General features: G+C 53.9%; 1 protein-coding gene across 1 annotated transcript in view; it reads right to left on the minus strand.

The window, feature by feature from the left end:
* Positions 1 to 25748, minus strand: part of IL31RA (interleukin 31 receptor A) — a 42468-nt gene that overhangs the window by 12590 nt on the left and 4130 nt on the right. The window contains exons 2-6 of the mRNA XM_036278802.1: positions 23590 to 23707; positions 20139 to 20317; positions 12209 to 12360; positions 7374 to 7533; positions 1140 to 1219 (exon numbers count right to left, since the gene is read on the minus strand). Coding sequence (XP_036134695.1) covers positions 1140 to 1219; positions 7374 to 7533; positions 12209 to 12360; positions 20139 to 20317; positions 23590 to 23707 — 689 coding nt within the window. The remainder of the gene's footprint in view (positions 1 to 1139; positions 1220 to 7373; positions 7534 to 12208; positions 12361 to 20138; positions 20318 to 23589; positions 23708 to 25748) is intronic.

Consider the following 25748-nt stretch of genomic DNA (forward strand, 5'->3'; position numbering starts at 1 on the left):
TTCAGTGACAGCTGCATCAACACCACGCACACTGTGTGCCCTGCTGTTTCACAGTACACGTCCGCGGCCACGTCGGCGGCCACATCAGCGGCCACGTCAGCGGCCACGTCGGCGGCCACGTCAGCGGCCACGGTGTGTTCAGAGCTGTCCCACCATGAGTACTGTCTGGTAACAGTTCGTTTTTCTAACCAGCTTAGAAAACGTTCCTATCACAGCAAGGGGGAGCAGTCCCCCGGCAAGCACAGGAGGAGGGCCCTGAAGTCCTTGTCCCACCCTCCAGGTGGCAATGCCTGACCCACTGGTGACCGAACACCCGCGGGGGCACCACTGCGGCTCCCTCCCCCCCAGGGACGCGGACACCGCTGACCAGGCTTTCCCTGTCCCTCAGCCGGGGGGCCACAGCTCTGCAGGCGGAAGGGAGGACAAAGGCCAGAGGGTGCTCCGCCCCGAAGCAACGGGGACTAGAGAGTCACTGCGCAAAACAGGGTGAAGTCTCCATTTTCTTAAGGCTGCTGGGCTTGCCTGGCCTTCCGCAAGTCTGGGGTAACGCGTAGGTATGTTCTGAGAACTGGGGAGGCACACTGCTCCCCCTCTCTGTGTCCCCTCAGCTGCCCCGTCTGTTCTGTATTTCCAGCCTGGTTTGTTCTATTTGCTGGTTCCTGTCCCATGTATTCCCCTGCCCCCTCCGGGCCTTTCCCCGCCCGCTCCTCTGGGTGACCCTGTGCCTCTCCCTGGTTCCTCACCCCAGAGAGAGCCGCCGGGCCTGTCCCGCCATGTGTCTCCACTCTGCGGGACGCACAGGGACGCGCCATGTGGGAAGGGCTCACACCCCTCCGCGGGCAGGCCGGCGGGCAGGGACTGGCCCGGAGGTCCAGGCGCCTCCTGCTCTTATCCCTGCACCCGTCCCACATGCCCGTGTTTCAGACGAGAGGACAGAGGGTCACGGTCTGGAGCACAGGCTCGGGCCACCTACACAGAGGCCAACCAGACTCTGACCCGGGAAACCTGAGCGCTGAGGCACCACAGTGCCCCTTGGGAAGGAAATGCCGGAGGTCAGAGTTCAAGAACCACAGCTCGTCGGGGTGTAAGAGACCAGGGGTTAGGAAACGTGAAGACGAGAGATGCCAGAACACGTTCACCTTCCACAGCAGCGTGGCCGGCCGTCTTCCATCCTCCTGGACTGGTCCCAGGACTCTCCACAGGTCCAGGCCAAGGGGGGCTGTAAGGAACGAGAGGGAGCTCAGCGCAGACAGGAAGGGTGGCCACGGGATGGGGAGGGTGGGCGGGGCCACCCCTGGAGAAAGTGCGTGGGAAGGACCTGCTCGAGGGGGCCAGCAGAGCAACCCAAAGTATGAACTAAACAGCTCTGGATCTGATGACTTAATAATGTGAGGTTGAAAAAAAAGCACAAACCACCCCGTTGTAATAGGATTTATCGCTCAAACCTGGATTGACATCTCCTGTCCTCTGAGGACTGATATCTGCATCATCAAAGCTGGGAATGACAGCTAACTGACACAGAAATAGATACAATGTATACCATATCTACTTCCCAAAAGGTTGCATAGTTACAAAGTATGAGAGAAGTAAAGAAGAAAGGGGCAGAGAACCCATCTTTACTAATTCCTCTCTGAGCCATAAATTAACACTGGTCCCGGCAGCAAGGGTCAGGGGTCTCACACTGAGTTGCATATTTCTCCGGGCCTGATAAAAACAAAATACAGTGATACCTCGGTTCTCGAACGCCTCGAATTTCGACCAAATCGGTATTCGACCAGGAGATTCGAGAGACTTTTGTCTCGGAATCCGAACAAATATTGGGAACTCGAACTTCCGAGATGAGCCGAGTTGAGCCGAATGGCGTTCATTCGGCCCAGTGCGCCTTGCTTGCGTCATCAGTGTGAGTGCAGGGAGAGTCACGCTTTGTGGAGTCACGCTTTCCTATTGGTTTCATTGCTTCGGTTCTCGAACAATTCGGTTCTCGACCGTCCTCCTGGAACGAATTATGTTCGAGAACCGAGGTATCACTGTAGAAATTCGTAGGAAGACATGAGTACTGTCTGGTTATGAGCACTCGGTTTATAAATAGACTTTATCACGGGGCTCCTCTCAAAAAAGGCACAGAGTGATACCAAGCCCGACGTGTGCAATCAGAGCCGAGCACAAGCATGGGAATGCGCGAGGCAGTGTGTTCGACCCGACCCTCGCGTCTCTCCTGTGAACGACGAGTCCTAAGACCACGCGGTCCTCGCGTGTCAGCCTCTGCTGCTCCAACCACACGGGGAAATCACAAAAATACAAGACATGTCCATGTCGCTTGATCTCTGGACCATGGTGCTTGTCTCAAGCACATTTTGGCGAGGAGTGGATTGCTGGAAATTTACGGTCGAACGTGCCAACGGGCAGCTGAAGTTTCCGAATGCTGAGCTTTTGCGTGGAGACTGGCCCACACATGTCAGCCACGAGAGGAGAGCAGAGAGGTCGTCTCGAGGACCGTGATTCGGAGAAGTGAGGAGACAAATGTCTCGTCAAAGGTGCAGGGGATGCGCCCGAACCTTTTCTTGGGGAGCTCGCACAGCTGAAGGCGACGCCATCGGGTCTGCCCCAGGCCTGAGCTGGTTTCGCCCCACGAGATTGTTCACAGGGATCCCTGTGATCCTGGTGACAGACAGTCGTCACGTGAAATTGCTGAACTCCAAAGTCAACTTTGTCACGTACAGAAAGGCACCAATGGGCAGTGACGTCAGCTGCCCATCTCGCCGTGCGTGGAGAATCACTGACCAGAAGCCCTCCTGCAGAAAACGCAGCATGGCAAGCCTGCCGGCACCAGGCCCGGGCTCCGGGGGCGGGGGGTTCCGGTAACGCAGTGGCACCGTGTAGGCTCCATGCGTGACTGCATGCGCTCGCCACTGGAATGTGCCCTGCAAGCCCCGGCGAGTCTCCTGACTTCCCAAAGCTCTTCGTTGAACCAAAAGACACGACAGCCAGGACTCAGCCGCCCCAGACAGGGAGCCGCGGGCCAGTTGCAGCCTGTCTGCCAGCCAAGGAGATGGCGCGGAGCCTGGGTTCCTCCCAGGAGAAGACTCAGCACAGGCTGCAAGGTCACGGGACCCCAAGGCCACCCACTCGGCTGGAAGGACGCCGACTCCGTCTAACCTGCAGCCTCTCGGCCCCGCTCGTGTGAGAGTCAGGCTCAGGGATAATGACACTGAGAGCGAGGGAAGAATCGAAAGGCGGAATGTTCATTACAATCCAGCCCCAGATGCTCGTCTGAAGGACACGCGAGGTGAAAACAAACCGATGAGTTAAAAACCGATCGTTCCAGTCACTTGATTACAAATATAAGCAAAATCCTCCTTAGCTTTACCCCTGAGGCAGCCGGTTAGTTTTCCAGATGGGGAGGCCAAGCGGCTTTGACCGGGTGTTTCTGTCTCCACGGAGGCTGCTGGTCCCCGCAGACAGGCTGCCGGGAAGCCACCCCACAGCGACACCCCGCGGGTGCGGCCGCAGCAGGGACACTGCCCCGCCAGCACGGATCTCCCGCCGACCACGAGCTAACATGCTCTTGACCTTCCATCCAAGGCGGAAGGGGATAATGATTCTGTATTTGTGAAAGAACAAGGTTAAGTTTTTCCAGATCTCCCAGAAACCATCTACGTATTCGAGGCATCACCTGTTCAGAGTGACGCAGTCACCGTTCAGTGCTGTTCTGTCCCATCGGGGAGTCAGACACCTCGATGGACTTCCAGCCCGTGTCCCTGAGCCACCGCGACCGATCCCCACAGCCCTGCAGCCCGGAGCGCCCGCGGCACCGGCCCCCTTTCCGAGGCACAGCGCAGCGACGACGCTGCTGCCTGGCGCCTCAGCTGCCAAGTCACAAAGCCGCGTCGGAACACATTGTGTGTCACGGAGCGGGTGTCCACATGCTTCGATGTGGGTAAATAACCGGAATAATCGACACGGTGAAATCTGGGGAAAACAGGTAGTGCTTCAACTAAGCATTTGCAAACAATTAGAAAAGGTTCGAGGCGCTTCGTAGTAAACAACTGGCATTTCATTGTGAAATTCGGAAACAACGCAAAGAGGGGAAATTGGGGTTTCTTGGGGGTAGGGGGTGCATTCCATTCATTTCCTCGGGGATCCTGGGAAAAAAAGAAGAAAAACGAAAGCACACGTTCCCCAGCGGTGGCCTCGCTGGATGAGTGTCGATCGATGTCATGAGTCAGGGCACAGAGAACGGGATCATCTACTGTTCTGCTGTCGAGCTGAGCCAAGTGGCTGAGACCATGAACCAGCTGCGGTGCTAAGTCTGGCCTCTGGCAGCAAACCGGCGGATGAAACCCTCGTGAGAAAGGGGCTAGACTTGCCGGGCCAGTGTGGCTCCATGGATGGAGCTCCATCCCACGACTGGGAGGTCCCAGTTCGATTCTCAGTTGCAGGCTCCGTCCCCAGTACGGGGTGTGCAGGAGGCAGCTGATCCATGTTTCTCTCCCATGTCGATGTTTCTCTCTCTCTCTCTCTCCCTTTCTATCTCTGTAAAAAAATATTTTTAAAAAAGAATGGCTAGCCCTGACCAGTTTGGCTCAGCGGTTAGAGCGTGGGCCCGCGGACCAGAAAATCCCGGGTTTGGTTCCCCCTAAGGGCATGTACCTCAGTTCCAATTAGTCCCCAGCCCCATTTGGGGTTGTGTGGGTGGCAACCATTCGATGTGTCTCTCTCACATCCATGTTTCTCTCTCTCCCTCTCTTCCTCCTTCTCTCCCTCCCACTCTGTCTGAAGATAAATGCAAAAATGTCCTCCGGTGAGGATAAAAAAAAAGAGTGGTAGCCTGTGATGAGCTAGTGGCAGACTCTGAGCACGTGGGCCAGGCTGTCCCTGAGAGAAGAGAGACCCGGGGGGGGGGGGGGGGGTGAGCAGACAAGGCACCGGGAGGGACACAGTCCAGGCAGCCTGCTGGAACCGTGGCACCAAGGACCCTGTGCTGACCTGGGTCACCTCGTTCCCCTCTAACATCGGGCGGGGTGCTCAGCCAAGGCAGACAACGGTGACCGACGCCTCCAGTAGCTCCTAACCCCGGACCGTTTTCCCGAGCAGGCTCTGTCTGGTTTGATATTTGTGAACAGTTATGTGTGTGTTCGTTGGACACTCCGAGGTAATGTCCATGGTAAATGCTCCCAAATATTGTACATAATCGTCATTGAAAGTTCCCCTTAGAGCCACGACTTGACAAGTTTTGTTTTAACCATGCGTGTATTTTGACGTGTTTAGAATGTGCGCAGCCCTGACCATGTATGAGGTTCTGTTTAGTCCTAAACGTGATGTCCTGGGTACTTCTATGGCTGTTTCTGGTGCCCCAGGCCTAGCAGAGAAGACGGGACCCTAAAGGTGCAGGGCACAATTTTAGGGTGAGAGGGGCCTTCAGAGGCCTTTGACCCCGCTCCCCACAAGCTGCACGAATCCTGGCGTGAGACCCCGCCACCTAGGGCTCGTCCAGGCCACACACGAACATCTCCAGTTGGGGACGCAAAAGTCAGAAGGCGCTAGACTGCTCCAGACATCTGTCCACACGGCAAACGTGCCAAACATGTGTTAACACCAGCTTGTGGGGACCAGCCCGGGCCAGAGGAATGTGTGTCTTGTGGACCCGGGAGCACGGAAACCGGCCACACGTGACCTGAGACCAGCGTGGGACTTGCCTGTGAGACTGAATCAGCAGGGCCTGAAATCGTGGCCAGAGGTGAGGCCGGGAGTCACGGTTGGAAACCACGTGTCTCACAGACAAATAAAGTCAAACCCTCAGAAGGTGGTCAGCGCTGTGGGCTTTCCTGTCCATGTTTCAGAAGACGCGTGGACAACACCAAGTAGTCACCTAGTTAGTCATTCACTCACTGTGTTCAGCTGAACATGGACCCCACAAATCTAAGTTCCGATCCCTGAAACCTGTCAATGGCACCTTACGTGGCCCAGGGACTTTGCAGGTGCAATTAAGTCAGGATCTCGGATGAGGAGATTGTTTTGGAGTGTCCAGGCGGGCCCTGGATGCCACCACAAAGGTCTCTATACGAGGGCAGCAGGAAGACGTGACAGAAAAAGGGGAGCAGCAGGGTGGGGTGGAAGCAAAGAGGGGCGTGATGTCGTGTGGATGAGGGAGGGGCCGTAACCAAGGGATACAGGCAGCCTGAGGAACTTGGAAAAGAAGCACCGTGTCCCCTTTGAGTGCGAGGAGACCACCGATGACACCTCGCCCGAGTCCAGCTCATCCCTGGTAAGAGCGGCGCTGGAAAACCCAGGCGTTCCTCACGCGTGCGCGGCCGTCGGCTGGGGTCGGCACGGGCCAGGCTCCGGATTCGCAGAGAGGCAGCCCGCAGCGCGAGCCCCTGAGCCATCTGCCCACGACCCACCACTCAGCTCGCTCTCTCCCAGGGCGGCGCGTCTGTGTTCCTCTGGGCTCCTCGGAGGACCAGAAACGACCCCAGGAAATCTTGCATTTCTGAGTGTTTCATTTGGGCTTTAAAATAACACTGAAGCCCTGGCCAGTTTGGCTCAGCGGTTAGAGAGTCGGCCTGCGGTCCCGAGAGACCCGGGTTCGGTTCCCGCTAAGGGCACGTACCTCGGTTGCAATTTGTCCCCGGCCCTGGTTGGTCGTGCGGGTGGCAGCCACTCGATGTGTCCCTTTCACATCGATGTTTCTCTCTCACTTCCTCTCTCCCCCTCCCACTCTACCTGAACAAAACATGGAAAAATGTCCTCAGGTGAGGATAAAAAAAAATAAATAAATAAATAAAATAAAATAAAATAACACTGAAAAGTAGTTGCTAACACTAACTCCATCTTACAAATCACATTCCATTACCGAAAAGGGGAATAAACAGTAACGACACTGAGGCTTAGCGGGCAGATGTCTTGCCCAGTCACTGGGGCCAGGCCGGGATTTCAGGCACACCCACAGACCTGGTGCTGCACCTCCTCCTCGAACCCCGATCCGACGGGCCTTTTCAGTTCCCCCCCTTGTCACGAAGGGTGTGACCCCCCCCCTCGTTAGTCACACCTTTGTTTGTGGTTTTAGTGAGACCTCCAGGGTTTACAATGTGCACTTTAATTTATGAAGGAGATCTTTAACTATGATACGGCAAGACCTTTGCAAGAGTATTGAAGCTGCAATCAGATCTGTTGCCTCTGGGGCTGAAGGATGCTACCGTAACTGACACCATCAGAGGAGGCCGGCTTCTCCTGAGGGTCAGGGGGAAAGGGCCAGACACCCAGGCTCGGGACGGGGGCTCTTGATTCCCAGGGGCTACGCTTGACAAGCCCCAGAGCAAGGACCCAGCCGCCCTGGCCCGAGCAGGCGGGAAGCACTCACGAGACCAGCTTACCTTCCTCCGTTGTCCCCCGCTTCTCCAGGCTCCACCCACTCCAGAACTGGGACCCCTTGGGCATACACCGCAGAGCCACGACATATTCCGCAAACGGCTGCAGCCCCACGAGGTTGTAGGTCTGGCTTCCATTCCATTTTTCTTCGAAGCTGACTTCCATCTGCAAAGCAGAGACACCCTTGAACTGAGGGGAGACAAGTAATCTTTCTATTTTTCTTCTTCACTCCCAAGCCCTCTCGCACCCCTTCAGAACGAATCTCAAATTTTACCATCTGTGCTTTCATGAACAAACCTCCACAAGTGCCTGGGGACCCCCTGCACCCAATGGGGGTGAGCCGCCCCGTGAGCTCCGCCCCCTTCCCAGCTCTGAGCCTGTGCGGCAGAGGCCTGTGTCTAAGCTGATGTGAGTGGGCAGTCGTGCGCTTCGGGGAAAAGCAAGGTGGAGTCCTGGACCCAGGCAGCCAGGGTCTCAGTTAAAACTCTGGGGGTGCCTCCAACACCCAGAGAGACGGCCTCCTGGGACAGTAGAGCACCGAGACCCCCATGGCATGAGGTTCAGCCTCCCGTCATGGACAAGACTCAGACGTCAGTGACTGGAATCTCAGCGTTTGTCACCAGCAGAAACAGGGTCAGAACTCAGATTCCCTCACCCCCTGACTCTCTCCCTTCCCCAAATCTTCCATTTCAAATGATTGGCCTGTGGGTGACCGGTCAGATTGCTAAGGACCTCAGCAATTCATGCGGACACTCCTGGAGCGGAGGGTGGGGCAGGTGAATAAAACTCCTTTCTGCACCTGCGTCCCCGTTAGTAATGGGAGACTGTGGCACTCTGGACCCAACCTCCCACGGCACACAGCTCTCTCTGACGCAGCCGCGCCGCTGCAACAGGGACTCCGCTGTTGGTTTGCATTGACTGGCATCGAGCTGATGAGTAAGAACAAACAGCCCCGCCAGGCACATCTGATGGCTGAGCGTGCGCACGAGCCACGCACACGAGCCGCACACACGAGATGGGCACACGAGATGGGCACACGAGCCGCGCACACGAGATGGGCACACGAGCCACGTACACGAGCCGCGCACACGAGATGGGCACACGAGCCGCGCAGAGCCTGTGAGAGGATGGCCTGGCGCTCCTGCGTGTGAGCTGTGAGAACAGCACCCGAGGTCCTGGGCCTGCCTGGGTCATGTGAGGATGTGTCTGTGGCCACACGCTGAGCCCCAGCTCGGAGGGTCCTTCTGAGGTCGCAGCCCAGTGAGCCGGCATGGACAGGGGCGGGGGGTCACTTTGCTGCTGCAGAGGCAGAGCAGGGGGCTGGAAACCTAACTTGGGTCTCCGGGAGAGGAGCCTTCCCCCCTCCCCTTCGTACGGGCCCAGCTGGAGCCAGACTGAGACTTAGAAGGCCAACCACGTGTAAATGACAATGAAGGCAACGCCAGTCCATGTGCTAGACGTCTAGAGTTCTGCTTTGCTTTCCGTGCTTGTTAAAATATTTGTGTTTGAGATCTTGCAGATGTGCCCACGGGTCTGTTTGGGTTCACGCCCAGCGCCCCTCCGAACGCGGCTCCACGCCCGTGCTCCGCGGCCGAGGCCCACAGGGAAGAGGCTGCCGGGTGCTCACACGGCGCCTGGCGTGGCTGGGCCGGGGCCTCTGCCCTGAGGGCCCAGGACCGATCCTTCCTCATGTACAGGCTTCGATCTAAAACGCCCACAACTCAACACAGGCAACGACTCCAACCAAAACACTCACTTCACCTGGGTGTCTCGAACAATCGCTCCTTCGCGCCCTATCCAGCTCCCTCAAGCTGTTCACGTCCTAGGAGATGAGTCAGAAGTCTTGGTACAGAGCCTAAATCAAACTCCCGAAACAGCCCCGGGTTCCCTCTGGGGGTGCACAGGCTCGCTCTGCGAAGGCCACTCGGACCAGGGCCTCAGCAGGTACGGTGGAGGGTGCTGACCGGCGCCCAGTGAATGACTGAGCTCGGAGCCAGACCCCTGGGCTCAGGTCGGCAGCTTACACACCTTGCCATCTTGGGGGTGATTTCAGCTCTCCCCACTGCAATGTCCTGCTCTACAAACTACAGAGCGGTGTGCCTCGATGTCAGGGTGCCTGCAAAGACTACGATCCGGAGAAGAAGGCACGTTGCACCCACACGGCGGCACACGAATCTGTGCTGGCTATTAGGGACCCACGGGCTTCAGAACCAGCCTTTCCAGGGCAGAGGTTAGTTAAACCAACACTTATTGGGCACAGGGCCCAGGCCAAGGAAAACAAAGACGAGAACCCAGGTGTCTGTGTCCGAGCGAGGCCCCCGCAGTCTGTCTGGGGAGCGGCGACAGGAAGTGGCGGTGCCGGGTGTCAGGGCAACAAGGGCGGGCTCCAAGCCCGGGCGGGGCAGGAGAAGAGGGACAGACAGCGAAGGGACATGAGGCCAGGGAGACCAGCCTCAGAACTGCTGGGGGACGAGGGCCAGATGACAGCTGAGGTGGGAGGGTCCACAGCGGCCAGGTCTCGGCGGGTCAGGAATCCGGACCTTTGTGCGCAGGTGACGGGGAGCACCGTGGAAGGTGGGGTTGGTGTCCTGGGTGCAGACCGTGGTGCTGAAAGGCGATACTGGCTGCGTTTCCTCTGGGGGAGCAGGAGGAAGGACCGTGCACGATTTAGCCATTTTCCAGAGGGACAGAGACCTGCTTTATTTCTCTCGTTGTGTCCTATCCCAGCAGACTCTGGGCCCAGATCAACAGAGGTCACCCCCGAAGTTCCTCAGGTTTGCTGAGACCATGCCATGTGGTGTGAGGAAGGTGGACCCTGCTCGGGCTCCTGGTTTCGAGAAGCTACTCATCAGGGAGACTTAAGTCACACTCAGCCGGGTCCCAGGAGCCCGAGCTGGCGCGGAAGGGAAGCCGAGAGGAGTGGGCATCGCTCTCTCTCTCGTCGTGAACACGGGACAGTGAAGCAGCTAATTTCCCGAAAGTTCTAGACCAGGACAGGATGCGGCGAACGTGGCACCCAGGGGCTCTAGCAAAGGCCAGAGTCCAGCAATAGCCTCACGGACAAGGTGGGAAAGGTAGGCTGAGAGGCTGTGGGGGTTTCGGGTACACTCAGAAGCCGGGGACACGACTGTCCTCGCCAGTGGGAAGCGGATGTCTGGACGGTCCGAGGTTCACCGCAGGGCTCTGATGGAGCCACGCTCTTGCTGAGGGTTAAATACAGGTACAGAAGGAAGTGCTCTCCGGCCTGGAGATACTGAACGTCAGGAAGTAAAACGTCAACTGTAAGTGTAATTGAAAAGTCAGGAAGGAGGAGGTAAGTTAACTGTAAGTTCGGGCGGGGAAGGCACTGAACAGGCTGAAATGATGGGAAAAACCAACGTGAAGAAATTCAAAGGGAGCAGGTCAAACGCCCCGGCTGGGGTTAAAACCCAACAGTGACAAGGTGGTGAAGGTGTGTTAGCAAATCTTGCGTAGGGGGAGTAGTGAAGATTCAACCCGTTTAACTGACCAGTAGCTCAGAGCCAATAAAGGAGGGTGTTTACCACAGAGTTGCTATAATTTCAGGCTGCACTGGAGGAAATGCAGAAAACTTCTGACCTTTGAGGTAAGGAATACTTCCGAAGGTACAAAAGGCACTAAGTGTAAAGGAAAAGACTGATAAAACGTGACGGTACTGAAGTTAAGAAGTCTGTTCATCCAAAGTCACCACACAGAGTGAACAGTCTTGGCCACAGAGTGAGAGCCGTTTGCAACACACAACAAATAAAAGACTCAGACAGTATATAGGGAACGCCTACAGGTCCGTTTAAAAACCAGAGAGCCGGGCCGGTGTGGCTCAGTGGATTGAGCATCATCCCATGGACTGAGAGGTCCTGGTTCGATTCCCGGTCAGGACACATGCCTGGGTGCAGGCTCGATCTCCAGTAGGGGGCGTGCAGGAGGCAGCCAATCAACGTATCTCTCTCACATTGATGTTTCTATCTCTCTCTCCCTTCGTCTCTCTAAAAGATCAATAAAAATATATGTTTTTTAAAAAATCAGACAGACTGCCCAACAGAAAAAAAAATGTGTAAAAGTTTTAAATAAAGAATTCACAGAGAATAACTCCAAATGGCTAATAAACACATGAAAAGCTATGCAACCTCATGAACGTCGGGTGTATGCAAAGTGCAACCGTGACTCTATTGTGCTCACACAACGGAATACTACACAGCAATGAAAAGTATCAGCTCCAGCACTCCATGACATGAATGACTCTTAAAAGCACAACAATGAGAAAACAAGGCAAACTAAGTACCAAATGTATGGATTCCATTTACACGATGTCTCAAACCATGTGGTTCAGGGATGCAGGCTTGAAACCACAATAAAAAGCAAAGAAGTCATTACCATGAAAATCTGAATAACAGCTCTAAGGGGAGCTAATAATAATTAAGAGAGCTTATATTATTAAGCTGACAATGACCATTTATTAAATGCAACACTTATATTTTGTTCAGTTTTCTAAATGGGTATTATACATCCCAACTTTATAAAAGTTGAAAAATTAAAAAGAAAATAACCAAGCCCTAGAATCTCTGGCAGCCAACACACAGGCCAGGGCAAAAGGCTAAAGAAAAGGTCTCCCTGTTGACCGCGCCACCTGCCCGCCCGCTTAGATGCAGGGTGCCTGCTGTTCAACACCTCCCGCCCCCAGCCCAGAGGGCCACCGGGCGAAGGATGCCCTGCTCTCCAGCTTCTCTTTTCAATGCAGAAGAGAAAAGTGGTCCCGGTCAACAGCAGCTGTCGGCAGCTCTCTGCCTCGGGCCCTCTCCCAGCGCGGCACCATGGCGTCACTTACCCAGCGGGCACTGTTCACAGTTCGGTATCGAAGCAAGTACTTTAAGTCGGACGAGACGGGGGCCAACACGGGCCTTTTCCATCGTATCTGAAGCGTCCGATTGATGCCCCAAACCGGTTGCACACTGATGATCGTAGGTGGTTCGATTCTTACTGAAAATTAAAACCATTTATACTTGTAAAAAGATCAGAAAGTGCTAATAACATCCACCCAAAAATTGAGAAAAGAAGAACAGAAGCCAGAAACGCCACCAGCCTGCGAAGGAAGTGGCGGTGCGGCTGTGTGCCGGGGCTTTGGGGGGCGTGTGGACGGCTGCTCCCTCCAGGCAGGAACACGGTCCGAGAGCAGAGGGAGGGTTCTATGGTTTTTCTGCAATCAGCCTTTTATTGATGAGGTCAGGTATGTGGAGCGGAATGGAGCAAGAAGACGCAAAGAGCTGTCTGGCTCCCCTCCCTACCCTACCCTCCCTTTCCCTCCCCCCTCCTCCCCTCCCCTCCACGTCCCTCCCCTCTTCTCCCTTCCCCTCCCCTCTCCTCCCCTCCACTCCCTTCTTCTCCTCTCTCCTCCCTTCCCCTCCCCCCTCCTGCCTCTCTCCCTCACCCCCAGGATGGAAGAATAAACACTACAAACGTTCATACCCAAAATCCCTCTCTTTAAAAATACGTATTTTTTTCCTGGTTATTAAGTAACATAGGCTCCTTCAAAAAAAAAGAATTTAAAGAAAGAAAAATACAAAGAAAAACTTTAAATTAGCCATAATGCCATCAACCAGAGATAACCATGATTAAGACATTGGTGTCTTTTCAGACTTCTGCTATGTAATTGTTTGCGTATTTTTCAAACAAAATCGATGGTGTGCTACCTCAACCTTTCTCTTTTTCAAGAACCACGCGGATCAGCACAGACCCCTCGCGTTCAGAGCCTTCAAAGCTCCACGAGGCTCCACCTTGTGGACAGAGTTTATCTGACCCTGTCGCCATCACTGTGCATTCACAGTATTTCCAGTTTCTCATGGTCACGCTCCCTGAGCAGAACTGGGTGTCCTCACAAATGCAGCATGAACACCGAGCTCTCGGGAGGCCCCCTGCGTGGATGGGGGACAGCTGCCTCTCTGTCTGGTCTGATGGTTTCCTTGAATCCCCTTGGGCCAGAATGACTAAGTGCAAGGGTGTGAGCTTCTTCAGGGAGCCTTCCACACCTCGCTGTTTTTCTTTCAAACAAAGCCCACTGATTCCAGCTTCTGCTGGCGCCCTGGGAACCCCACCCTCGGCGCCCTGGGAACCCCGCCCTCGGCGCCCTGGGAACCCCGCCCTCGGCGCCCTGGGAACCCCACCCTCACTCTCCTGCCTGGTATCAGCGGTCTCATCTCTGCGGTTCCTGGGGGCTTTGGAAAAGCAATATCCCTACTGAGATCCATGGAATTAAAGACACTGGGTAGCCCTGGCCAGTTTGGCTCAGCAGTTAGAGGGTCGGCCTGCGGTCCAGAGAGACCAGGGTTCCGTTCCTGCTAAGGGCACGTACCTCCCCGGGGACAAACTACAAAGGTTGCAGTTTGTCCCCGGCCCTGGTTGGTCATGCGGGTGGCAGCCACTCACTTCAATGTTTCTCTCTCTCTATTCCTCTCTCTCCCTCCCACTCTATCTGAATAAAATATCAAAAAATGTCCTCGGGTGAGGATTAAAAATAAATAAATAAATAAATAAATAAATAAATAAATAAATAAATATAGGACTTCCAGTCAAGGTGTCGGGTAGGTAAACGCTATCCATCCTCCCACAACCACATTAAAGTTACAACTAAACTACAGAACAACCATCCTTCAGAACCGCCTGAAATCCAGCTGAATGAAGTCCTACGACTACGGAATTAAAGCAGCAGCCACATCGAGACTAGGAGGAGGGCGGAGGGGACGGGCTGGTCCCACACCCACGTGAGGTGGATAAAAATCAGGAGGACACCTTGGCTAGGAAGGTCCTCCCTGAGGACTGAGGGGTCCCCGTCCCACACCAGGTGCCCCGCTCAGGGTTCCAGTGCCAGGAAGAGAATCCCCATAACTTCTGGCTGGAAAACCAGCAGGAACTGAGGCTCAGGGAGGCTGAGGCGGCTGGAGCCCCAGGCAGCTCCCTAAAGGGACCATGCACGGACTTATCGGACTCTCTCCCTCTAAGCTTGGAGGGGAGGCAGCTCGAGGGGCACCAGCTCGAGGGGCACCAGAGACATACAGGGAAGAACTGAGCTGTTTGGCATTGGAGCAAGGGTTGGAGAGGGGGCTCTCTCTGGGACAGACGTGCTGTCAGAGGCCTTGGTCCCTTTGGTGAGCCCTGCCCTGGGGCGGCAGACAGAAGCCATATCTGGGACTCCAGCAACCTGGCTCACACTGGTAGCCCCGCCCTAGTGATTCCCTGAGCCCCCCCCCCCCAACTTTCAGGCCCACCCAAGCTGTTACCTGTTGCTTCACCATAGGATTGGCCTGTCTCAGAGCCTGCTTCAGGTTTTCCTAAATTCTTTCAAACAAGCAGCATCTGGTCTCAGCTAGCCCCATACCTCTCGTTAAGTAATACACAGAAACAAACACAGAGAGGCAGCCAAAATGAAGAGACAAAGAAACAGGATCCAAATGAAAGAACAGAACAAAGCCCCAGGAAAAGAACTAAGTGAAATGGAGATAAGCAACCTAACAGATGCTGAGTTCAAAATACTGCTTATAAGGATGCTCAACGAACTTAGTGAGAACCTCAGCGAACTTAGTGAGGGCCTCAAGAGCATACAAAGGACCAGTCAGAAATCATAGATGCACAGTCAGAAATGAAGGATGCACAGTTAGAATTGAAGAAGGCACTAACTGAAATAAAGAATAATTTACACAGATTCAATAGTAGAGTAGGTAAAGCCAGGAAGCAAAACATCGATTTGGAAAAAACACCCAATCAGAATAGCAAACAGAAAAAAGAATCCAAAAGAATGAGGACAGTGTAAGGAGCCTCTGGGGCAACTTCAAGCATGCCAACATTCGCTTGGGGGGTGCCAGAAGGAGAAGAGAGAGAACAAGAAATCAAAAACCTATTTGAAACAATAATAGCAGAAAATTTCCCTAACTTGGTGAAGGAAACAGACATACAAGTCCAGGAAGCACAGAGAGTTCCAAACAAGATGAACCCCAAGAGGCCCACACCAAGACACATCATTATCAGAATGCAAAAGATTCAAAATGAAGAGTGAATCTTAAAAGCAGCAAGAGAAAAGCAGTTAGTTACCTACAAGGGAGTTCCCATAAGGCTGTCAGCTGATTTATCAAAAGAAACTTTGCAGGCCAGAAAGGAGTGGCAAGAGATATTCAGAGTGATGAAAAGCAAGATTACTCTACCCTACAAAGTTGTCATTTAGAATCGATGGCCATATAAAGAGTTTCCCAGACAAGGAAAAGCTAAAGGAGTTCATCACCACCAAACCATTATTATATGAAATATTGAAGGGTTTTTTTTTGAAGAAAAAGATAAAATATATGAACAAGCAAAATGGCAATGAATCAACAATTGAGTCTATAAACAAAATGAACAAGCAGAACAGAAACATTCTCATAGATACAGAGAACATTTTGTTAATTGCCAGATGGGAGGTGGGTTGGGGGAATGGGTGAAAAAGGTGAAGGGATTAAGAAGTACAAATTGGTTGCTAGACTGACAAATCTCAAAGGGAAGGGGGGGTTGGAAAGTGAGAAGAAATAAACCAAAGAACTTATATGCATATATGCCTAGCCAATGAACACAGACAACAGTGTGGGAAAAGGCAGGAGGGGGGCAGGAGTGGGGAGGAGGGGGTCAATGGGGGAAAAATGAGGAACATCTGTAATACATTCAACAATAAAGATTAAAAATAAATAAATAAAATAAAGACATTGGATAAACATATTCAGAAAGCTCTTTGTAGCTTCTCGAAAAATAGTCTGTACTTATTATTCCTGGACTAAAGGGTGGTCATCCATCTGTGTGGCCATAGGGTGGATGGAGCTATAAACAATAGATAGACGAAGCACTCTTTATAAGATTGATTTTTATTGAGCAATCGATGAGTATTTTTCAGAAGAACCATTGTATTGATTCCTTTCATCCACCTAACATGTGTTACACTCATTTGTAAGAAGGTAAAACTGAGATTTTTGAAGCTAAATCACTTTCTCACGCGAAGCCAAGCTGGGATTCATTCGTCCCAGCCTTCCTGCCCTTCCTCGTTAACTTAGACCACCTCCAGGCAGCGTGGGCACACACCCTACTGTGGTGCTCTTTCACCCACAATGACGTCCCCGAGGACACGTGACTCACGCTCGCCCTGATTAAAGAGGGCCCTCAGAACTGCTCATTAAGAACCGGTGTGTACTGAGTGATGCCAGCGAAGTGATGGACTAAAAAGTCCGCGTTTTTGTCCCGCCCTAGAAACATAAAACAAAAACACAGAAGCCGCCTCTCCCAGTCTGGCTGGAGCTCTGGAAACCAGTCGGAGCCGTGGTTCGCAGTGGCCAAGGGAACACACCCTCGAAGAGGCGGGAGAGGTCGCGCTTGCCCCCGTCCTCCCCGCCCCAGCACGAGGGTGGTCTGGGTCTAGGAGGCAGAAACCCATTCCTACTCCCCGTCCTCAAGCCAGGGAGAGCAGAGCAGACCTCCGTTACCAATTCTGACCTCCTGGGGAAAGACCGAGAGTGGCCTCTACTTGTCTGAGGCCAGGGCTGCGGGAAAGCAGAGCCACGGCTCCGGAAAACTGCAGGGAGCCTGGGACCCTCCGGAGCCCAGGGCAGGAGGCTGTGGGTGCAGAAATGGGCCTTCTGCAGTCCTGTGTGCACAGAGAACCTGGGCCAGCAGCGTGCAAGAAGCGCTCCAGACCGGAGGCCTGAAGCTCTCACCTGGGCTGATCCCTAGACTCGGAGGCCACCATCCTGCTGAGACCAGGCAAAGTGACCGTTTTCAAATGCCTGGTTTCAACAAACAAATCCCAAGGCATCCAAAGACACAGGAAAACATGGCCCATTCGGAGAAATAAAATACAGGAGCAGAAACTGTCCTTGAGGGTGCCCGGACACCAGGCTTCCTAGACAAAATCTTTTTATTTCTTTTTCTTTATTGATTTTAGAAAGAGAGCAAAGGAGAGGGAGAGAGGGATAGAAACATCGATGAGAGAGAACATTGATTGGCCGCCTCCTGCACGCCCCCCACTGGGGATCGGGCCCACAACCTGGGCGTGTGCCCTGACCAGGGATCCAACCGGCAACCTCTTGGTGCAGGGTCGACGCTCAACCACTGAGCCACACTGGCCGGGCTACATCAAAACATTTAAAACAATGGTCTTGAGCACTTCCGGTCAAGATGTCGTGTAGGTAAACACAGTATCGCCTCCTCCCACAACCACGTTGAAATTACAACTAAGCTACAGAACAACCATCACTCAGAGCCATCTGAAATCAAGCTGAATGCAAGTCCTACAAGTACGAGATTAGAGAAGAGGCCACATCAATACTCTCCAGCGTGGGGGAGGCAGCTTGAAAGGCACCAGAGACACACAGGGAAGAACTGAGCTGTTTGGCATCGGGTGAGGGCTGGAGGGGCAGCTTTCTCCTGGACAGATGTGCTGGTGGCGGCCTTTGTTCCTTCGGTGAGCCCTTCCCCCACGGGTACAGCAGATGGCCGCCATATCTGGGACTCCAACAACCTGACTCACACTGTTTGCCCCGCCCTGGTGATTCCCTGAGCCCCGCACCACCTAACTTTTGGGCCCACCCAAGCTGTTTCCAGTGGCTTTACCATAGGATTGGTCTGTCTTAGCTCCTACTTCAGATTTTCCTAAATTCTCTCAAACAAGCAGCATCTGGCCTCAGCGAGCCCCACACCTCTTGCAAGTGGCCCAGGCCTGGCACTAGAAGCAGCAGCCTTGGTTCACAACGTGGCTTTGCCCGGGCACCTCCAAGCCCAGCACAAGCAGCACCATCTGCAGATCACTTTGTAGCTTATGCCTGGTGGCCCCAGGCAGCACACAGGAACTGGCTGACCTTGCGCCAGAGCCAGCACACCCAGTGGACAGCTTCAGACCACATCAAAGCATCACCACCCAACCACCTCTACAAGTGACACACTCACGGAGTGGACTCAGGGGTACCAGAACCCTGCTGAAGTAAGTCTTGCTGTGTGGTGGGCCCTGCACAGCTGACCCTCCAAGGGAGTCAGAGGCCAGTGGTCAGTGGGCACAGCCGGTCCTTGCAGCTGATCAGCCTGAGTAAATCCCTCCCATTGATATACCAACAGCAATCAACGCTCAGTTACCACAGAAGGGTGGACAGTCCACACGAGGGGTGTACCTCGAGGGCCCAGCTGGGTAATCAGAGAGGCTGTGCCACTGGACCCTACAGGACACCTACTGCAATAGGCCACCCTAGAAAGCCCAGGAGACATAGCAACTCTAACTAATACATAGAAACAAACACAAGGAGGCAGCCAAAATAAGGAGACAAAGAAACATGTCCCAAATGAAAGAACAGAACAAAAGAACTAAACAAAACAGAAATAAGCAATCTAACAGATGCAGAGTTCAAAACACTGGTCATAAGGATGTTCAAGGAGCTTAGTGAGAATTTCAAGAAACTTAGTGAGAACTTCAAAGAACTTAGTGAGGACCTCAGGAGCATTAAAAGGACCAGTCAGAAATGAAGGATGGCCCTGGGCAGTTTTTCTCAGCGGTTAGAGCATCAGCCTGTGGCCCAGAGAAATGAAGGATGCATTACTGAAATGAAGAATAATTTGCAGGAAATCAATAGTAGAGAAAGTGAAGCCAAGAAACAAATCATCAAATTGGAATATAAGGTAGTAAAAATCACCCAATCAGAACAGCAAAAAGAAAACAAAAACAAAAACAAAAAATGAGGGTAGTATAAGGAGCCTCTGGGACAACTTCAAGCACACCAACATTCACATCATGGGGGTGCCAGAAGGAGAAGAGAAAGAGGAAGAAATTTAAAACCTATTTGAAAAAATAATGACAGAAAACGTCCCTCATTTGGTGAAGGAAACAGACATACAAGTTCCAGGAAGCACAGAGAGTCCCAAACAAGAAGAACCCAAAGAGGCCCACACCAAGATATATCATCACCAAAATGCAAACAATTAAAGACAAAGAGAGAATCTTAAAAGCAGCAAGGAAAAAGCAGTTATTAACCTACAAAGGAGCTCCCATAAGACTGTCGGCTGATTTCTCAGAAGAAACTTTGCAGGCCAGAAGGGAGTGGCAAAAGATACTCAAGATGATGAAAAGCAAAGACCTACAACCAAGATTACTCTCTCCTGCAAAGCTGTCATTTAGAATCGATGGACATTATAAAGATTTTACCAGATACGAAAAAGCCAAAGGAGTTCATCACCACCAAACCAGTGTTATATAAAATGTTAAAGGGTCTTCTTGAAGAAGAACAAGAAATATATGAACAATAAAATGGCAATAAATACCCATCTATCAACAATTGAATCTACATATAAAAAACAAGCAGAACAGAGAGAGACTCATAGATACAGAGAACTTTTTGTAGGGTGCCAGATTGGGGGGGGGGGTGGTTTGAGGATATGGGCCAAAAAGGTGAAGAAATTAAGAATACGAGTTGGCCCTGGCCAGTTTGGCAGTTGGAGTGTCAGCCTGCAGACCAAAGAGTCTCAAGTTCAATGCTGGTCAAGGGCACATACCTCGGTTGTGATTCAGTCCCTGGCCCTGGTCAGGGTCGTGCAGGAGGCAGCCCATCAATGCCTTTCTCTCATTTCAATGTCTCTCTCTCTCTCTCTCTCTCCCCTCCCCCCTCAGACTCAATCTGAAGATAAATGGGAAAATGTCCTTGGTTGAGGATTTTAAAAGGGGGAGGGTATATTTTCAGAAAAAAAGGATATAGATATCCAGTAACACTTACCTACGGCATTTAAGTACCAATGTGTTAGGTCAGATACCACGGCTCCACCCTCGTTCCGAGCCTCCACTTGGATGGTGTAATTGTCTGGGGGGGTTATTGGAGATTTTGGAGAGAGGAAGGAGCACCAGGTGCCATTCTCACTCGAGGTGGTACAAATATCACTTGCCCTTCCATTCAAGCTTTGAAGGAAAGAACGATTCAGCGTGAGTTGGGTTCGGCAGTTCGGAAACAACCACACTTCATGTACTCAGCATGTATTTGTTGGGTTCGGGCTGGGTTTCTCTCGAGAACTGTATAGACCCGAATCCGTTACCCGTCTTTCCAAACCCCTCCTCACCTCCATGGAGAGATCAGATCCCGGCTGCCTGGGGTGCTGTGAACCCCGGAGACCCCCTTGCACCTACCAGTCCATCAGAAGCTACACTTATAACGCGTTTCCTACTGGTAACAAGCAATGCATAGGGCCCTAGAATCCCACATTCTAACCTTGAGGACTTGTTTTTAATAGAAAAAAATCAAAGAGGACTTGTTAAGTAAATTACTGTTGACACATAAATAGAATTTAAAATGATGGTTTTTAGTGCATCTATACTTATTAATATGGAAAGGCGCCTATTTCTGTCTTTGGGGAGAAAGAGAAGGAAGCATGTTATGTCGGGAACAGTGACACCTACAGAGCGTATGAATTTACATACCTATTCTAAGAGGTATCTGGAAAGGTCTTCATCAAGATGTTCAAGTTGTTACCTTTGGGGATGTGGGATTTGGGGTGATTTTTAAATTCTCTATATGTTTCAGGTTGAACGTTTTACCACTGGGTGTATATTATTTTCAGAAAACGCATTAAGATTGTTCCCTAGAGCGTGTGAATCCTCCCGAGCTGTCACTTCATGGACACGCGCACACTGGCAGGGGTGGGCGTGGCCGGTCGCGAGGCTGGGGTCCTGCAGGAGGTGGGGGTGTCTGGGACAGAAAGGGGGCCCACGCACATCCCCGGTGCCACCTTGGCTGGGCGGGGGCCAGGGCGCAGCGCTTGGACACACAGAGGCGCGGACCTTGGGAAGTAGACAGAGCCCCAGGGCCTTCCAGGGCCGCGGTCAAAGGGCGTCCAGGGCAGGGCTGTGTGGGGTGGCGGCGCCGTCTTCGGAGGGAGGGGTTTGCATCCAGCTTTGCCCCTGCTGACCTGTGCTCGGCCAGCCTCGTGCCGTCCGCGCCTCGTCTCGCCCTCTCACATGAGGAGAGCAGCATGTCCCCCGCACAGGGCTGCCAGGGGCAGTGAGCCGGGCGGCCACGGGGCAGGGGACATGATGTCACCGTCTCACCGGCTCCAGGGCCACAGCCGAGTGTCTGTGCGTTTATCCACTTTGAGAAACCCACCCCCCTTTCTGCCCCTCGGAAGCCCCTGCAGACCTCGGTCAGCGCCCCTGTCTCCAGAAGGCGTCTAGCTCTCCTGCGCCCCAAGGAAAGTGGGTCCCTGCTGTTTCTGGGCGTCGGTGGGATTCCTGCCCCTAGCGTGGACCACTGCCCTCGGCTCTCGGAGCTGACGGCCCGCAGGCAGACCCCTCCATTCGGCCTGGGCGACAGTCTGGTGCAAACCTCACAGCAGTACGGCCAGTGGGAGCCCCGGGGAGCCCAGCAACCTGAGGCCATCAGGAGGGGCTGTGCCAAGGCCTGGGGACACCTCGGTCCCTAACTCTACGTGATGACGACCAGCCACAGGAAGCCATGGAAGGGAGGGGGCGGGAATGACTCCTTGAAACAGACACAGGGAGTAAACCTCGGGAAGTCTGCACGTTTGCCTTCTGCTAACACCTCCCGCCCCGCGGGGGACCAGACCAGCAAGCCCGGACGGGAGGCGGGAGTCTCGGGGACCGTGGCTCTGGGGCCTTTCGAGGGTCAAGTGCAGCCCACCCCTGTCCCTCCTTGGCCCACAGGCTAAGGACAGGTTTCACACGGTTCAATGTCAGGGGGAAATAAAAAGGATAATATTTTGAGGCCTGTGAAAACGCGCGTGAAATTTGAATTTGGTGTCTGTAAGTAAGGTTCTGTGGAAAACGGGTCCTTTGGTTTACCGTGGCCGACAGCGGCTCTCCTGCCCTGGCACCGGGCTGTGGCTCAGGCAGGCCCACCCCTCTGGCCGGAAGCTTCTGCTCTCCGCCTGCTCGGACCCCTCTCTGCCACACCCCGCCCGTCAGTGCCCCCCTCTCTGCCACACCCCGCCCCTCAGTGCCGGAGAGATGTTCGCCCCCGGCCTCTCCCCTGCGAGACATGGGTGGACCCCCCTCTCCGCCCTCTCCCCTGCGAGACAGGGGTGGACCCCCCTCTCCACCCTCCCCCCTGCGAGACCTGAGAGGACCCCCTCTCCGCCCTCTCGCTTGCGAGACAGGGCTGGACCCCCCTCTCCACCCTCCCCCCTGCGAGACATGAGTGGACCCCCTCTCCGCGCTCTCCCCTGCGAGACATGGGTGGATCCCCTCTCCGCCCTCCCCCCTGCGAGTCATGGGTGGACCCCCTCTCCGCCCTCCCCCCTGGGAGACAGAGGTGGACCCCCCTCTCCACCCTCCCCCCCGCAAGACAGGGGTGGACCCCCTCTCCGCCCTCTCCCCTGTGAGACATGGGTGGACCCCCTCTATGCCCTCCCCCTGCGAGACAGGGGTGGACCCCCCTCTCCACCCTCCCCCCCGCGAGACAGGGGTGGACCCCCCTCTCTGCCTTCTCCCCAGCAAGACAGGGGTGGACCCCCTCTCCGCCCTCTCCCCTGTGAGACAGGGGTGGACCCCCCTCTCCACCGTGAAAAGAAGAGTATACACGAGACCATCTATTGTAAAACAAAACAAAAACCTGGAGCCACAGATTCTCGTTCTGAATGGAGAATCCGGACGCTGGTGGCGGCAGGTGCCAACTCGGGCCTCCAGGCTCCCGGGCGACAGGAAGGTGCCATGGAGCTCACGGGCCCTTCCAGCACTCCAGACACCCCTGCACACGCTCACTGAACACCTGCGTTTGGGCTGGAATTATAATACTATCTTTATAACTTTTATTCTGGCCAAATTTGAATAAAAAGGGCAGCCTGAGGCAGAGAACACCTGGAACCCACTGTCCTGGCGGATTACTGAGGGCGGGCCACACAGCGAACCTGGGGCAGACAGTGCCCTCCCATCATACCTGCATCCATGAAGGATGAGGTGTCACAACACGTCCCAGGAGGAGGAAGGTGGATGACTGCAGGAGCAGACAGATCTGTCCACTGTGCGTGTGCCCGGAGACGGCTGTCAGCCAGACCACAGCCCCGGCTCCCCCACCCCCGCCCCACAGCTTCTGACCCCCTCAGCTGGGCTGTGAGCAGCCACTGGAGGCAACAGCGGTCCCCCAGCAGCTGAAACTGAGAACACACTGACTTCCCAGCCTCGGCCCCTCCCCTCTCCACTGACCGCGTGGCTCCTGTACTTACTACGTTCTCCAGACTGTGTACCATGTACGATTGGCTTCCTTCTCCGGACTCCAGGTGCAAGTGAAGTTTTTCTTATAGTAGAAGTTGCAAGAAATGTTCTCGGGCTTAGCTGGCAGAACTGGAAAAAAGAGACACGCACACACACCGTGACTTCTAGATCTCTACTTTTTAAAAAACACTTTTGCATTCTTACTCAAATGCAGCATTTGAGAATCAAAAATGATGTTCAAACACCAGCACCTGGCTGGTGAGGCTCAGTGGTTGAGCGTCGACCCTGCACCAAGAGGTCTCCAGTTCGATTCCTGGTCAGGGCACATGCCCAAGTTGTGGGCCCGATCCCCAGTGGGGGGCGTGCAGGAGGCGGCCAGTCGATGTTCTCTCTCATCCATGTTTCTATCTCTCCCTCTCTCTAAAAACCAATAAAGAAAAAAATAAAATAAAACACCAGCAAAGTAAAGCATTAAGTGATGGAACCCCTGTGGGAAGAGAGAGATTAAAATGTTGAGCTATGTCCACACTTCACCTTCTATACAGTCCTCTCCCCAGGAGGTGGTATAGCAGGGAACACTTCTGGGATGTCTGCAGCTGTATGTTCACATCTTACAACCTTGCTCCTGCTGCTCCCACCCAGGAGCATCACCCGTCCAGGGAGGGCAGGCACCACCGTTCGCACAGGGTCTGACCCTGCAGAAGTCGGGGCAGAACTCGGGGTGCGTGAACTTAAGCAAGGAGACATTTTCATCTTCGTCTTTCACGAACCTATTGTTGAAATGCACACCTTTCTTCCACCATGAAGGTGGTCAGCGACTTACAGTGACGTCGTTACTTGTGTCTTTGTCACCATTAAAAGTCAGTCATTTTCATATTACACGTCAGTTGTCACAGACACCTTGAAATATCAAATACTACTGTCGCTATCGTGAAATGAATGCCATCGTTAGGTCTTCTTATTTGATGTGTTCGTGAAGAAGCGCATACATTACTCCGTCACGAATATTTTGATAACGTCACGTCAGTTTCTGAGGGGTCCTCGCGAACCCCGTGTATCTTATCCGTGTTTACAGGGGTCATTTCAGGACAGTCAGGGAAATCACAGCTCAGGACGGGGGCCTTTTAAACCAAGGGCAGTTTCTGCTCTGGGCTCAGCCTAACTCCTTTATGAGCTTCGGTAAGTCCACAGCCCTAAGACGCAGGCATCTTGGAGAGAAGAAGGCAACTTCTTCAGGTACCTTTACTGTCAGAGCAAAGCGCTATGTTCCCAGGAGGAGGTCCCACGGCCCAGGAGGGAAAAGCCCATCACTTCCAGCAAGTGGGGTGTGGGGCGGGGGGCCAGGGATGAGTGAGGCCCAGCAGAGAGCTCGGATCAGCCTTCTGGGAGCAGTAGGCACCGCAGGTGGGGCGGTGATCCGGGCCCCTGGGCTGGTGGCCGCCCCTCCAGGTGCAGCCTGGGAAAGCTACGGGCTGTGGTCCAGGGGAGCTCGGGGTCCACCCTCCCCAGCGCGCACAGAGGTCCTGGCAGCGGTGGGCTGCGCAGCTCCATGCAGGCGAGTCAGCGTGCGGGACCCAGAACCCTCCCGGGCCTCCAGCGGGCGTGGGGAGGTGGGGCTGTCCAGGCGGACACTGTGCACAGAGACTTCAGCCCACAGGCCCCGCCGGGGCCTCGGCTTGCGGAGCAGCTGCCAGGGTGACACCCCAAAGCCAGGCGCAGCCAGTGCCCCTCAGCAGGCAGAGGGGGACGCTCGGACCACAGCGGGGAGTCAGAGACGGCAGAGGGCGCCCGGGGCCTCCTCACATACATTCAGGAGCCCACGCCAGGCTCTGGATTCACACAAACCCTGCTCGATACCCAGGCACCAGCTTGAGAGGTGAGGGGGGGGGGGAGCAGCGGGCATTTACCCACAGAGACTGAGTGAGTGGGAAGACTCCATAACCCGGAAGAACCAAGACAAGGTTAACCAGTGTCCATAACCCAGAAGAACCAAGACAAGGTTAACCAGTGTCCATAACCCAGAAGAACCAAGACAAGGTTAACCAGTGTCCATAACCCAGAAGAACCAAGACAAGGTTAACCAGTGTCCATAACCCAGAAGAACCAAGACAAGGTTAACCAGTGTAAATGCTACCCCCCCTCCCCCTCCTCAACCCTGCCTGGCTTCCCA

Source organism: Molossus molossus, unplaced genomic scaffold (genome assembly GCF_014108415.1).
Source record: "Molossus molossus isolate mMolMol1 unplaced genomic scaffold, mMolMol1.p scaffold_m16_p_3, whole genome shotgun sequence".
Lineage (NCBI taxonomy): Eukaryota > Metazoa > Chordata > Mammalia > Chiroptera > Molossidae > Molossus > Molossus molossus.